General features: G+C 50.8%; 1 protein-coding gene across 2 annotated transcripts in view; it reads left to right on the top strand.

Moving 5' to 3' along the window:
• The window catches only part of LOC147607439 (uncharacterized protein At5g02240-like), a 38,343-nt gene extending 25,015 nt beyond the window's left edge, over positions 1-13,328 (top strand). Inside the window, exons 2-8 of one of the 2 annotated variants that reach the window (XR_015264736.1) lie at positions 4,034-4,305; positions 4,717-4,753; positions 4,883-4,980; positions 12,164-12,225; positions 12,440-12,563; positions 12,768-12,942; positions 12,973-13,328. Coding sequence is in view for 1 of the 2 variants with exons in the window: in XM_086790569.1 (XP_086646695.1) it covers positions 4,034-4,305; positions 4,717-4,753; positions 4,883-4,980; positions 12,164-12,225; positions 12,440-12,563; positions 12,768-12,887 (713 nt within the window). In the remaining variant the exon portion in view is untranslated. Of the gene's footprint in view, positions 1-4,033; positions 4,306-4,716; positions 4,754-4,882; positions 4,981-12,163; positions 12,226-12,439; positions 12,564-12,767 lie in introns of both variants that reach the window. The other variant, XM_086790569.1, reaches the window with a different exon arrangement.
• The last annotated feature ends 1,903 nt before the right edge of the window (positions 13,329-15,231 follow it).

Raw genomic sequence — 15,231 nt, forward strand, 5'->3', positions numbered from 1 at the left:
GTAGTGCTCCCACTCCGGCATGGAGCGCGGATCCCGGTTTTAGATGGATTCCTCCAGGCACAGCAGTGCGGTATTTGGGATGCCAAATTAGCCTAGATTTGTCACCTGAGCAGCAGATTGCCCCACTTCTTCTGAGCATTCGGAAGAAGCTATTGTATTGGAGTACAGCTCGACTATCCTTGGTTGGGAGGGTGGTGGTGGCAAATCAGGTGATGTTAGCGACCATGTGGTACATTACGTCTTGCTGGATTTTCTCGAGCTCTTGCATCAGCCAGGTACAGTGGCTGATCAGGAACTTTCTGTGGTCTGGGCGGGACGGTCAGCCAGCTCGGGCAAAGGTTGCATGGGCAGTTATTACACTTCCGCTGGCTCAGGGAGGTTTGGGCATTATAGATCCAGTCGATCAGAGTAGAGCCTTATTGGGGAAGCTTATTGTTCGGGGGTTGCTTCCAGGCACTGAGCCTTGGAAAGAGCTCCTCTTGCAGCGGCTGCAGGCTCGGGCGCCCCCAGCAGGGGGTACTTGGGCACGAGAGATTCGCTGGATCTTCATAGAGATGAGGAGGACAGGCCTCAGTAGAGGATGGGAGGACAGATTTGCTTTGAGTATCCTGAGAGCTTGGGAGCTGCTGAGACCGGGGCTCTCTCAGCGACCTCCTTCTTGTGTTGAGGAGCGGGCCAGACAGCCGCTCATCTGGAGCCCAGCGGTTCGCACGGAGCAGGGTCATATGCTGGGTTCTCGGCCTCGTCTAGCCTGGGGACCTTTAGCGGCAGGCCCAGCTCGTAGTTTTGGAGACTGGCAGGCCTTCTGCAGTCTACCAGAGGAGATCCAGGTGGAGAGGCTGAGTCACTTCAAAGGGGGGTTGATTATGAGGGATGATATTCAGGAGGCACTCACAGAGGAGTGGTTCACGCCTCTCGAGCCAGTGGCCCCACGGTGGATGGGAGCCTTTACACAGTTGGAGATCCTGATTGCTGTCAGAGCTTGCACTGAGGATGGCAGTTGCCTCTACTATGAGATTCAGGATGAGGGCAGAGTCCAGAGAGTGGAGGTGGAGTCGCCTTTGGTTGCAGAGTGCACCTTTCATAGGATTCGGGTAGTGGCCGCCGCTTCTCGGAAGTGGCATATTGACCCCGACCCTGCTGATGTGCTCCCGGATTGGCGCATATGGGCATATGCAGCGCGCCCCTTGGCCCGGCTACAGTGGGACCCCGGGGAGTACGAGTGGCATGATCCTTATGCATCCCTTGAGGCCACAGAGATCACCTTTTTCCAGTATACTGTTCGGCTGGGGCGGCATATTTTGACGGCGAGGAGGACGGTCTCTCCAGCGGCCGGCAGCGGGGCATTGGCGACTACAGGGACTCTCACAGGAGTTCCTGGAGGATTTTTGGGCTCGGCTCTGGGCTAGTCGACAGGCCCGCAGGATCTCGACTTTTCAGTGGTGGCTGGTCGCCCACAGGGGCTCAGCAGTTGGCACTTGGCTTGTTTACAGCGGTCTTCCGGCGGCCTGCGTCCGATGCGGCCACCCTATGGAGACACAGAGACATTGCCTTTGGGATTGCCCTCAGGCACAACAGATTTGGCTGCGGATGCTGCGTATTCTGGCCCCCCTCTCTCCAGAGGGTATGTTTACGTGGGGTGCCGCTGCTTGGTCGACTTCGTCAGGGCCTGCTATGGGCTATGAGATGGAGCAGGGCAGTCAGGCCATCAGATTTATTAGGGGCCAGCCTCGCCTGGTTCTAGCACCGGATTTCTCGTCCGCCAGTTGGACACAGGAGAGGGATTTACGATGGGAGCTCCTCAGCAGCCTCACCATCTGGTTCACCTGGAGGGCCCGGTGCTTTACGGCCTTTGAGGGGAGATTGGAGCCACCAGCAGAGACTGTACGGGGGATTTGGCAGGAGTTGATCCACACCCTGCGAGGACAGTACGACCGCATCCGGGGAGACTCGGATGAGGCGATCTTACGACGCCAGGCCTTTCACACCACTTGGCGCTGTGGCCCTTTCTACACCTTACACACGGGATCCCCCCGTTGGCACTACAGGCCACCTGTTTGGCTCTTCCCCCCCCTATTGTATGATTTAGCCTCTCAGTTCTTTGTACTGATGCTTGTATTTTGCAGCACCTAGGGAGAGTCTCCCGGGCTGCCATGCTGTATTCACTGCTCTGTCTCTCTTATGAGCAGGAGAGATCTTTTGTAGCCCTTCGGGCGTTTTTTTATATAACTAATGAAAGGATCTTTTCTCGGAAAAAAAATAAAATATCCAAAAAGTCCCTTTTTAGGGCTGGAAAAAGTGTTGTTTCTTCACACCCCCTCTCAGGCCAAAAAGGGGACCATGAGAGAAGATGAAAGAAGTTGAAGTATGCCAGGGTCCCACACAAACACAACGGCAGAAGGAATGTATCCCCCTCTGGAAACAAAACTGATAAAATCAAAGGGGGCGATCGTGATGGCAAAGGTGGTGTGGATGAGGTGATGTGCATGGGTTGATCGTCTCCCAAAGTATGATCTTGAACAGGATTCTCCACTAAGTAAGAAATCCCATTCCCTATGTGGTCCAGATCAGAGTTTGGAGAAGCATCTTCTGGTGAGAAGAATCGGTCCTCTGGGAGTGCGGGCAGACGATCCATGTTGTGTGCTCTCGAGGTCTTCAATCCCTTTGCTCACGATTGCTCTAATACCATGTGAGGGCAAAAGGACGGAAGGACCAGATATACGAGAGATCAGAGTAAAACCACATAGCATGAAATATGTGAGTGAATATATTTAAAAGGGTGAGTGCAGATATGTACAAGAGCCCTCATATGAGAGGTGACTCTGAGCAGAAAGAAGACCAATGTTGAAGTAGAGAAGACGCCGGAGCTGAAGCACGGTTGATGACGAAGGCTCGTGTCGATGTGAGGCAAAGCACTCCGAGGCGATAGTGGCAGCAGAAAAAGGTAACATCGATGACGAAGATGGTGGTGCAGTCTTTGATGACACGGGTGCTGCGTACTTGAAGCAAAGGGGGCTGCCATCCCGAGTGGTGCAAGCTCTGGTGACACGGGTGCTGCGTACCTGAAGCAGAGAGGGCTGTCGTCCTGATGTAGCAGAGGGGGCTGCTGTCCCGATGTGTAGCAGAGAGGGCTGCTGTCCCAAGGGCTGTGCCAAAACGCACAAGATATGCTGAAGGTAGCACGGATGTGAACCCTGATGTATGCGCTGAAGAAGGCTGAGATAAACGCTGATATAAAACCCTGACGTAAGCCTGATGTAAGCGTAGATGTGAGCTGATGTAAAGCGCTGATGTAAGCTGCAGCAAAACGCAGATGTCTGCTGAAGCAAAACGCTGATGTAAGCTGATGTATAAACACTGATATATGCTCTGATGTAGGCGCTGACATATGCTGAGGTGAAACGCAGATGTGAGCAGAATTGCATCATTTGAATTAATAGAGCGCAAGCCTTGAGCTTCTTTTACTGTCACTAAAGTTGTTGCTTTGTATCAGTCCTCAGATGCATGTGTGATGGCTTCATGAGGGATATGCACGGGCTAGACAAAGAGTTAGTTAGGGTGCTTTAGAGAATCAGCCCATTTTATGAGCCCTTATCTAAAAAAGGACAAAAGAGGCTATGAATTGATGATATTAACACAAGCATAATCATATAATTAATTAGCACTTACTAAGTGCTGCTAATCAGCTTTTAGTCTATCCTCATCATTAATGCCAAACCTGTTGTGTCCTTTAGGGGACATAATAATGCCAGAGGCCATAAAATGCAAACATAAAATCTTTCTTGCTATGCATATGCCATAAGATAATGGGTGGAGCCCGGAACAGAACTGCATTCTTTCAGTCTTTAAATTCATTAAGCATGTTGTATGCATTGCCTGAGCTGCATCAGAACATATAAGATCTTAAACATTGCTGCTTGTTTGTTCTTTTTGTGGACTATCTTATGAACTGTTGATTTCTCGTCTTGCTGAATGGAAATAATCTTCAGTTGTCTGAAAATGGACGGTTGATGAAGAAGCGCAACTTTTGCAGGCCAGATTGTGTACACAAAACTTAAGCAAAGGATAGACCAATTCATAGCAAAAGGACTAGTGAGGTCTGAGGAAAGCAAGGCCAAGATCGGAGGTGCTGATGATGTATACATTGCAGATATCACTAAACCCGAAAGCCTCTCTCTAGCTTTTGCTGGCATTGATGCCCTTGTCATCGTGACAAGTGCGGTGCCAAAGATGAAGCCTGGTTTCGATCCAAGCAAAGGTGGACGCCCTGAGTTTTACTTCGAAGATGGAGAGTTTCCGGAACAGGTATGTGTGACATGGCCACTGGTTGCTGGTGGCCATCACACCGGTGGCCTGGTGTTGGGCTGCTAACCCACCCGTGTGACCCCACATTCTGGCCACCAGCACAATAAATGGGTGCATTTGTACTGCACGTGAACAGCTGCAAAACTGAAGCCTGGCAAAATAAACCATGTATTTGTAGTAAAGGGCTGAAGTGATGGTACTAAAAAGGGCCACAACACATGCACGCACACACGTGCAGTACCCATCCACCCGTGCCCACACATGCCTGCCTGTGCCCAGGCACCCATGCAGGTGTATGTGGAAGTACTGCTATTACACAAGTTGTGCTGAGTTTAAATGCAATGCATTTAAACTTGATCATATTGAGCTCTGAGCTCACTAGGTTTGGATCCTAAACCATGTGGTGTGCAGGTAGATTGGCATGGGCAGAAGAATCAAATAGATGCTGGTGAGTATTAAGTAAATGTTATGCCTAGAAAGCTGGAGCTGCATTAGCTAGCCACAGTTGTGTTTTCTAAAAGCTCATGTACTGGTTGACCATGTAGCAACACTTTGATAAATTGTTTGCTCTTTGCAGCCAAAGCAGTGGGAGCGAAGCGAATTGTTTTAGTCGGGTCTATGGGCGGGACCAATATCAACAACCCCCTCAACTCCTTGGGCAATGGTAATATACTGGTAAGTTACCTTTTCTTTGAGCTCACCTACATTCTGGCCAATTCATCATGTTTAATTTTTATTTCTCCTTTTCTAATGAGCATGCCACTGGGTTGGGGATCTTTTTTTTACTCAAGTTTGGTCCTTAGTGGAAGTAAAGGCTGGCTTCTATGCCATTTTGTCTTGGCCAAACTTACATTTGCAGATAGTCTGGATTCCATAGTTGCCAAAACTTGGTATGTGTTTTTTTTTTTCCGAGAAAAGATCCTTTCATTAGTTAAAAAACCGCCCACTGGGCTACAAAAAACCTCTCCTGCTCATAAGAAGGCAGAGCAGAGATCCAATCAAGGCAGCTAGGGAGACTCCCTAGGTGCAAAAAGGGTACAAAGATAAGTACAAATAACTGAGAGCTATATCATACAATAGGAGGGGGGAAAAGCCAAACAGGTGGCCTGTAATGCCAGCGGGGGGCTCCCGCGTGTAGTGTATAGAAGGGGCCGCTGCACCAAGTGGCGTGGAAGGCCTGGCACCGCAAGATCGCCGCATCCGAGTCGCCCGGATGCGGTCATACTGTCCGTGCAGGGTGTGGATCAGCTCCTGCCAAATCCCCCGAACAGTCTCTGCTGGTGGCTCCAATCTCCCCTCAAAGGCCCTGAAACACCGGGCTCTCCAGGTGAACCAAATGGTGAGGCTACTGAGGAGCTCCCATCGTAGATCCCTCTCCTGTGTCCAGACGGCGGACGAGAAGTCCGGTGAAGGAACAAGGCGAGGCTGGCCCCTAATGAATCTGATGGCCTGGCTGTCCTGCTCTGTCTCGTATCCCAGAGCAGGCCCTGACGATGTCGACCAAGCAGCGGCACCCCACGTATACATGCCCTCTGGAGAGAGGGGGGCCAAAATGCGCAGCATCCTCAGCCAAATCTGCTGCGCCTGTGCACAGTCCCATAGGCAGTGTCTCTGTGTCTCCAAAGGGTAGCCACATCGGACACAGGCCGCCGGAAGACCACTGTAGACAAGCCAGGTGCCAACTGCAGAGCCCCTGTGGGCAACCAGCCACTGAAAAGTCGAGATCCTGCGTGCCTGTCGACTAGCCCAAAGCTTGGCCCAAAAATCCTCTAGGAACTCCTGTGAGAGTCCCTGTAGCCGCCAATGCTCCGCTGCGACTGGAGAGACCATCCTCCTCGCAGTCACAATATGCCTCCCCAACCGAACAGTGTACTGGAAAAAGGTAGTCTCTGTGGCCTCGGGGGACGCATAAGGATCATGCCACTCGTACTCGTCAGGGTCCCACTGGAGCCAGGCCAAAGGGCGCACATCATATGCCCAAATGCGCCAATCAGAGTCCACATCTGCAGGGTCTGGATCAATATGCCACTTCCGGGAAGCGGCGGCCACTACCCGTATCCTTTGAAAGATGCACTCTGCAACCAAAGGCGACTCTGCCTCCACTCTCTGAAGTCTGCCCTCATCCTGGATCTCATAGTAGAGGCATCTACCATCCTCAGTGCAAGCTCTGACAGCAATCAGGATCTCCAACTGTGTAAAGGCTCCCATCCACCGTGGGGCCGCTGGCTCGAAAGGCGTGAACCACTCCTCAGTGAGTGCCTCCTGAATGTCATCCCGCATAATCAGCCCCCCTTTGAAGTGACTCAGCCTCTCCACGTGGACCTCCTCTGGGAGACTACAAAAGGCCTGCCAGTCTCCAAAACTGCGTGCTGGGCCTGCCGCCAATGGTCCCCAGGCTAGACGAGTCCGAGAACCCAGCATATGACCCTGCTCAGTGCGTACTGCGGGGCTCCATATGAGCGGCTGTCTGGCCCGCTCCTCATCACAAGTAGGTGGTCTCTGAGAAAGCCCCGGTCTCAGCAGCTGCCAAGCTCGCAGGATGCTCAAGGCAAATCTGTCCTCCCATTCTCTATTGAGGCCTGTCCTCCTCATCTCTATGAAGATCCATCGTATCTCTGGTGCCCAAGTGCCCCCTGCTGGAGGAGCCCTAGCCTGCAGTCGCTGAAAAAGAAGCTCCTTCCAAGCCTCAGCGCCCGGAAGCAGCCCCCGAACAATAAGCTTCCCCAATAAGGCTCTACTCTGATCAACTAGATCTATAATGCCCAAGCCCCCCTGGGCTAGCGGAAGAGTAATAACTGCCCAAGCAACCTTAGCCCGGGCTGGCTGACCGTCCCGCCCAGACCAAAGAAAGTTCCGGATCAGCCTCTGTACCTGGTTGATGCAAGAGCTCGAGAAGATCCAACAAGACGTGTGTACTACATGGTCGCTAAATGCACCTGATTTGTCACCACCACCCTCCCAGCCAAGGATAGCGGAGCTGTACTCCAATACAAAAGCTTCTTTCGAATACTCAGAAGAAGCGGGGCGATCTGCTGCTCAGGTGACAAATCAAGTCCAATCTGGCATCCCAAATACCACACTGCTGTGCCAGGAGGAATCCATCTAAAACCCGGGTCTGGGATCCATGCTGGAGTGGGAGCGCTACTGATCCAAAAGGCCACTGTCTTGCGCCAATTGATCAATGCTCCTGAAGCTGCCCCAAAAACCTGTAGCGACTGCTCTGCCCTCTGAAGATTGGCCTCTTGGCCATGCAAAAATAATCCCGTGTCATCAGCAAACTCAGAATCGAGCAGGTCCTCTCCCCGGACTGGGAGCTGGAGTCCTCTCAAACCAACCTCCTTTGCTGTCAGATACATACTCATAGCCTCAGCAAAGAAGAGAAAAAGAAACGAGGCGAGAGGGCACCCCTGACGGACTGATCTGGTCAACTCAAAACTCGGCCCCCGTCCTCCTGCCATCAGCACCTGGCTACGAGCTGTGGAATATAGAGCCGCCACCCCTCGAATCCAGAGTGGCTCAAAACCCAGGCGAAGCATAGTGCCCTCTAGGAAACCCCAATCGACTCTATCGTATGCCTTCTCAAAGTCGAGAAGCATAACGACCAGGTCCTCGCCGAGAAATCTAGCTCGGGCCGTCGCCTCCCAGAAGGTGAAAATGTTGCCAAGGATACTGCGCTCCTTGACGAATCTTGTCTGGGTAGCATGAATCAACTCCCCAAGGAAGGGTTGGATCCTCAAACTCAAGGCCTTGGCCAGGACCTTGTAGACAGTATTGAGGATCGTAATAGGTCTCCACTGCCGAATATCATCAGACACTCCCTCCCCCTTGGGGATAAGAAAGATCAAGCCCTCTGAAAAGCTCTGTGGCATCACCCTAGTGTCCAAAACATACTGAAAGCCCTTGCGGAGGCCTGGCCCCAAAATGTCCCAATAGCGCATAAAAAAGGCTGGCGTCAAACCGTCCTCCCCAGGGCAACTATGGCGCGGAAGGACCCTCAAAGCCTCAACCAGCTCATCCTCTGAAAGAGGCTCACCCAGAACTGTGCGCATACGACCTGTGACCCTCCTCTGTACATGGGCCCACACAGTCTGTCTGCAAGCATCACGTGCCTCCGTGGCTGGCTCCGCTGAGAGCAGGTCTCTATAGAACTCAGTGGCAATGGCTCTAATCTCCCCGGGCTCAGTGGCTAACGAGCCGTCCTGTCTCCTGAGCTGGCGTACACCTGCTCGAGCATGGCAGGGTCCGGTAATCTCAAAGAAGTCCCTAGTCACTCTATCACCAAGCTGCATCCACTGTGAGGCCTGGCGATGATAGTAGAACTCATGTCTCTGCTCCTCTGCCTCTCTAACCTCCTGGCGTGCCTGGCTCAGCTGGGACGCCACCCACTCACATGTAGGCTGCTGCTCTTGAAGGCGCTGGAGCGAAGCAAGGCTACGCCTCAAGCGGCACTCCCGCTCTCGTGTCTCTCCCAGCCGTGTCAAGGCTACAGCGTGCAAAAAAGAGCTGAGCTCAATGAGTCCCTGGGCACGCTGGCCTGTTGCATCCAGGTCAGAGCTCTGGCTATCATGCCAAATCCTCTCAATGTCCTCAGAAAGACTGGAATCTGTAAGTATCCTCTCTGGGATCCTCAATTGCAAGTTGGTCTCTCGAGTCCCCTCCTCAAGTGTCAAAATAACTGGCGCATGGTCGGAAAAAGAAGTGCCAGTGAGAATGCCAACGGAGCCCCCACGCTCCCCGAACCTGTCACCCACATAGAAGCGATCAATCCGTGATAGATTAGTCCCTCCCTGCCGGCGATCCGACCGAGAAAAACTAAGACTGTCCTGAGAGCGGGAGAAAGCCTCATGCTGCCATGCATCAGTAATCCGTAGTGTCATGCAAAATCGCTCCCAAGCTGCAAGCTCCGTGCCGTGCACGGTAACATGACTGCCTCCCACCCTATCGGCCGGGTCCTCAAAGCATGTTGAAGTCTCCTCCAACACACCAATGTGCGGCCTCGGGCAATGCATCTGTAACAAGGGTCCAGAACTCTGCTCTGGCACTAGCATGGTTAGCGCATAGACATTAAGCACGCCAAAGAGCTCATCATGCATCCTCACAATAACATACTGTGCTCTACCCGGCACAATGACCCTGTGATCCACAATGGCCTGCCGCCATGCATCTGCAATGACCATACATACTCCTCCTTGCCCACCCAAGGGGCCAAACCCTGCAGACCAAAATGTGTCCCATCTGCCAGGCATCACGGATCCATATCTCCGAATCCTGCTCTCACTCAAATGGTGCTCCTGCATCATTAGAATATCAATACTGCCCCCAACCAGGCATCTCTGAAGCTCTTGCCTCAAGCATCCACGATAGCGTACATAGTGTGCGCCGCCAAGGCCCTGTACATTCCATGAGATGATCCTCATGGATGACCTGCTGAGGTGGAGGCTGTCTCAACCATATGGCGGGCCTTCGCAAGCGGCTTGGATGGAGAATAGTCCCCATCCGAGCGGCTACGAATCTGCCCACCCGGTGTGCTGCAAGAATCTCGGATCAGGCGCCAGTGGCTGTGTCCCATGGCGACTGCCTCCCGCTCAGAGAGAGCAACCTCGTGTATACATACATATCCAGGGTCGCGTGCTAGGTCTGCCACTATGCGAACCACTAAGTGGCGAACCCCGAAGGCATCCGCACTCCCGGAATCAATGAAGTGAGCCAGCTCCTAGAGTCGGCCTATCACGTCTGTCACCTCCAGATCGCTCACATGGTGAGAAAACTCAACTGCCTGAGTCTTCAGTATGCTAAGAGCGAGATTCAGAGTCCACTCCCGGTCACTAGTGCCACAAAGAGGGAAGGAGAAGGCCACCGTTGAATCAAGTGCCTTCTCCCCTCGGGCCGGAGGTATCACCACATGCACTCTGATGGGTGCTGGCTCATGGGGGCCCTCCGCTCCAAAAAGCCGTGTGAAGGAGTAGTCAAAAGCCTCCGAGCGTTGTCTAGCGTCGAGCACTCAGCCGACTGCGGGATAGAGGATATCCGTGAAGCCCGAATCGGCATGGTAGGTCTCCTCTGCGGAGCTCGAGCAAGGTCGGTGCTCAGTGCCCGCCGGACAGCAGGTGAGCGCCAGGGTCTCCCGGGGAGCTGAGGCGAGCGGAGGGGGAGGGGGGGGGAGAAGGGGGTGGGGAAGGAGCCGCTGACAAAACCGGAGTGGGAATGGGAGGAGGCGAAGGCGGAAGCGAGGCGGGAGGGGGGGCGGGGGAGGGGGGGGTGGGGGCGAAGGAGGGGGTGCTGGCATCTCCAGATCCTCAGTCTGCGCTGGGGTCTCCTCCTGGAGGGGAGCAAAGCTGTTCCTCACTGGAACCCAGTGATGCTGAGACTGTGACTGCTGCTGCATCGGCCTCTGGGCCTGTTGCTGTGGCTGTCTCCCTCTACGGCTCCCTTGTCCAGGCTGCCAATCCGAGGTCTCCGTGGGCTGAGCAGGTGTCCCGGAGGCTGCCTGCCGAGCCACATCTGTGGGCGGGCCATCGCGGGCCTGCTGCTGTGGTGAAGGTTGAGGTCTCCTGCGAGGGCAGGCCTTGGTCAAGTGACCGACCTGCCTGCATATAAAGCATTGGTTCGGGAGCCGCGAGAACTCCACTCTCTGATCAATCCATCCCTTATCCTAGGTAGATGAATGACCTTCGGAAGGGAGGAGATGTCAGGAACCAAAACCCTGACCGAAGGCAGGCCAGCTGCTCTAGCCACCACTGAAGCTGTTGTGGGGCTAGTCTCAAGCACCGAGCCCACCAATGCCCCTATCCTAGAAAGGAGCGGAAGGTACTCGTGGCGGAGTCCAGGGAAGCAAACTGTGACATGAAAAAGGCGCTCTCCCTGCTCGGCCGCTGCTGGGTCGAAGCCATGCTGCCAAGGTCTGAAGAAGGCCTGAGCTCCCCTGATGTCCAGGGGACTCATGGCTAGGACCTGGGCCGCGCTCTGGGCTGTCTCGAACTCGATCTGGTAGTGTCCGCGGCCCAATAGCTGAACGTCCAGGATCTTGCCCACATCTGCGAGAAGGCGGGCCTGGAGAAGATCCCGGATCTCCCCTCTGCTGGGGCGAGTGCCGACTATACGGCAGATGGTGGAATGTGCTTGGAGGCGTTCCACCTTTGCGGCGAGGCTGGCTTCCTCTTCTGGCGAAAGAGAAAGTCTGATGGGGGTATCCTCAGGGGTGGGCGAGGGGGCTGCGGAAGAGTCCCTCTGAGGTGGGGCGGGAGGAGCCTCCATCAGTGTCTGAAGCTTTGTCGAAGGCGAAGCGTAAACGGAAAGCCCTGCAGGAACCGAGCTGCACAAACAGCGGAGCGGGGAACGGCGGAGGAGGGGGAGAACAAAGGGGGGCGGAAAGAAAGTGAGGGGAGGGGATTACAAACAAAGACGGCAGAGGGGGGGGGGGGGGCTGGCGCGAATGAGCACAGGCGGGGGGACTTGTGAACTTGGTATGTGTTTACCTCTGGGAGGAGCTGTTTCTAACCCAGTTGACACTTTTGTTTCTCAGCTTTGCCAGCCAACCAACCCCTTAACAGCCCTGTCGAGAATAAGGCCGGAAAAGGTTGGTTGGCAAGGTTGGAAAGGCCATATTGCCACATCACAATATGCTTGGCCTTTCAAAAATAATGTCTTAACTAGGTGTCAATGGAAATCTCGAGGACTGTTGTAAACGCAGCTGTGTCATTGCCCTTGTGGTGCACCTGCAGCCAACCGTCTCATTGTAACCATCTTGATTGTGCACACACATGTGAGCCTGTCTATGGAACACAACTAACCCGAAGATGTGGATGCCACTACATGGAGGAAGCTGAACTAAGGTTTTGATCTCGGTCTTTGATGCCAGGTGTGGAAACGAAAGGCAGAACAGTATCTAGCAGACTCTGGCATACCCTACACAATTATCAGGTTATTGCAGCATCCTCCATTTTCCCCTTAGTCTAATTGTATGTACAGCACTTGTTTGCACCCTGTCTCTGCAACTTTGATTCAATGAAGGGCTACAGTTAAAGACTTCAATGGTGATGCAAGATGGGTTTTTGATGACATTAATCCTACTGTCTAAGGAATGAGAGTAAAATCACTCTGCACTAGTTGTGAGATGGTTTTTGAATTGTGATAGGGCTGGAGGCTTGCAAGACAAAGAAGGTGGTGTGAGGGAGATTCTGGTCGGGAAAGATGATGAGCTGCTTGCCACTGATACCAGGAATATAAGTCGGACGGATGTTGCGGAAGTTTGTGTTCAGGTTCCCTCCCTTGATCTTTGATGTGCTTTCATGGAAACCTTGGGAGGGTTCCTTAACCCATATTTAGCGTTGGAGGGTTTCCTTAAACCATGTCTAGCATTTTAATCTTATCTGCATGCTTCTCTTGCATTACTTTGGATGAACTGGACTGCTCATTGCATGAGGGCATGCCCCATTACTTAACCAATTAGCTGTTTGTGGCAGGCATTACTTATAGAGGAAGCCAAAAACAAGGCTTTTGATCTGGCTTCCAAACCTGAGGGTGAAGGAACACCCACCACAGATTTCAAGCAGCTTTTCAGCCAAAGTACAACAACTTTCTAAGTGATCCTCATCTAGTTTTGGCCTCTTTGTTGGCTTGAGATTCAAAGCCAAATGCAGATACCCAGCATTCTTTTTGTAGCCTTCAAAATAAGGGAGTTGTATAGAGTTACAGAGATGAAGGTGTGCTGCCAAATTTAATGCAAATGCCATTTTTGAGTTATCTGAAGGGTGTGGCTGTTACAAACTCTGTCTACAAGGACATTCAATGTGCTACTGTTCTTCCTACTGAGGCAAAGCCATATCAAGGAGGTAGCCTTCATCTTCCTTTTGATTGTACTTGAATTTTGATAAAATTTAGTAAATGAATGTAAAATTAAATTTGTTTTATTTTTAACAGTTAATTGGACTCATGCAAGGATTAGCTGTCTAATTGGTCTTTTATGTGACTAAAATCAATGAAAAGGCAGAAGTTGGACTTCAAAGTCCACAGTTCACCACTTGCATCATTCTTTTGACATCACAGTAGAAGTTGATTTAAGAGTAAATCAACTAACTAATCAAAACTTCTCCTCGTTCCTCCCACAAAGCATTAATTTGAGAGAAAATTGTGAAAAAATTGCTTAGAAATGTTTGCTAAGTGTCTAATCCAAGAAGTTGCTCATAATTTATACTATTCACTCCCTATTAGGGGTCTTATTAGTGGATAATTGGGCGCCTAATTTCACAATTATTTACGTCTTTCAAAGTCTTAGAGTACATTTATAGATAATTGGGCGCCTTGCAAAGGTTTTTTTCTCAAGGTTAATTAATTATAAGGGGAGGAAAAGGCTTAGGAGCATTGTGATGTAAGCAATGATGTTGAGGCACATAGGTGATGGAATTACGAGTATCAAGGGGAGATGGAGACTAGAGGAAGAATCATGGAAGTCTTTGTATTTTGCCTATTTAAGAGCTTGGATCTAATGGTAGCCATGTGAGCTTGATTAGTAATATCTTAGACCCTTGTTTATCATTGTTTTTAAATTATAACTAGTGTCATTATTATTTATCTAATGGAAGCTCGAGTGGTAGTTGCTCCGGCCTCTTTAAGGGAGATTGTGGGTTTGAACCTACCCAATGACATTCATTTTAATAAATATTCTTGCAACAAAAAAAAAGGGTAGTCTTCGAGCACCCACTAGTTCTTCTCCATTTGTCCATCCACTCATCCTTAATCCACTAATCAGCCTTCAACAACTCATCTTTAAATCCACCAATCAACCTTCAATAGCTACACATCTCAATTGGCAGTGGGTCATGAGTTTACACACGTGCCACTCTTCACGACTATAGAATAAATCGATCTTTTTGCTCTTATTATTCATATCGCCCTAAGGTTTGTGACCTTGTGCATGAGGATATTTTAGTCCCTACTAAAGTCGAAAATGTTCAAAGAGTAGTCTCTTTAAGAAAAAATAATAATCAAAACTCAAGCCTTGATTCATAAATGAAACCTCACATCACTCTAACCTCCCAAAACTCCATGCTTAAGATGAGTGGTCTACTGAGAGCTGGTCATTTGCTAGGATTGAAGGCTTGGTGGGTTTGAGGAAGTGTGGTTTGATACAGTCGACTATATCGTCATTTCCAACAATTAGTTTAGCGGGGGTTCGCATCAAAGTTCCTAAGCCTTTCTTGAGCATGTTCGAAAATGATTTTTTGATTATTTCTAGGCTCACGTCTGTAGGATCACGGTTGCAGGTTCTTGGCTCTAGACTCATATATGTAGGCTCACGTCTACAGGCTCACAAATATAGGGTCACGTCTATAGACTCATGCCCAGGTTCACGTGCTTCTATACAAGCTTACACGTCCAGGTTCACATCTACAATTTCATATGTTTAGGCTGCATCACGTAAGATCACATCTTTTTTTGTATGAACTTGGTTCTCACGTACTTCCCTTTTATGAAATATGCCTAGAAATGAGAACGAAACACTGACGTAAGTGGAGGAACATCGGAACACTTGGAAATAGGGGTTGCTAACAATCCTCTAAGCTCTGGATTCATCAACTGGCTCTATAAATAACACTACAAATTTTATGAAGAAGGTATTAAACCACCATATTTTTGGGCAAAGCTCTAGTGAAGGAGTGAGAGTCGGACCAAGAACCTCAAGGTTTGCTCCCACAAGAAACAATCAAACCACGTTAGACGCCACAATGTTTCAAACATTTGGTGTTGATCTTGCTGAGCTTAGTTTATCTCCCAGTTGACCATGACCAACAAGAAGTCCAACAATCAAACAAATGGCAATTAGGGACATGTCTCTTTCTGTGTACCATTAGGGGCACATGTTCCTCAATACACCTAATAGCAAATGTACACAATGCAAGTAAAAGTCCTGCTCCTTAAAAGAGCTCA

This window comes from Cibotium barometz, chromosome 55 (genome assembly GCF_041138505.1).
Source record: "Cibotium barometz isolate CiBa-2024 chromosome 55, ASM4113850v1, whole genome shotgun sequence".
Lineage (NCBI taxonomy): Eukaryota > Viridiplantae > Streptophyta > Polypodiopsida > Cyatheales > Cibotiaceae > Cibotium > Cibotium barometz.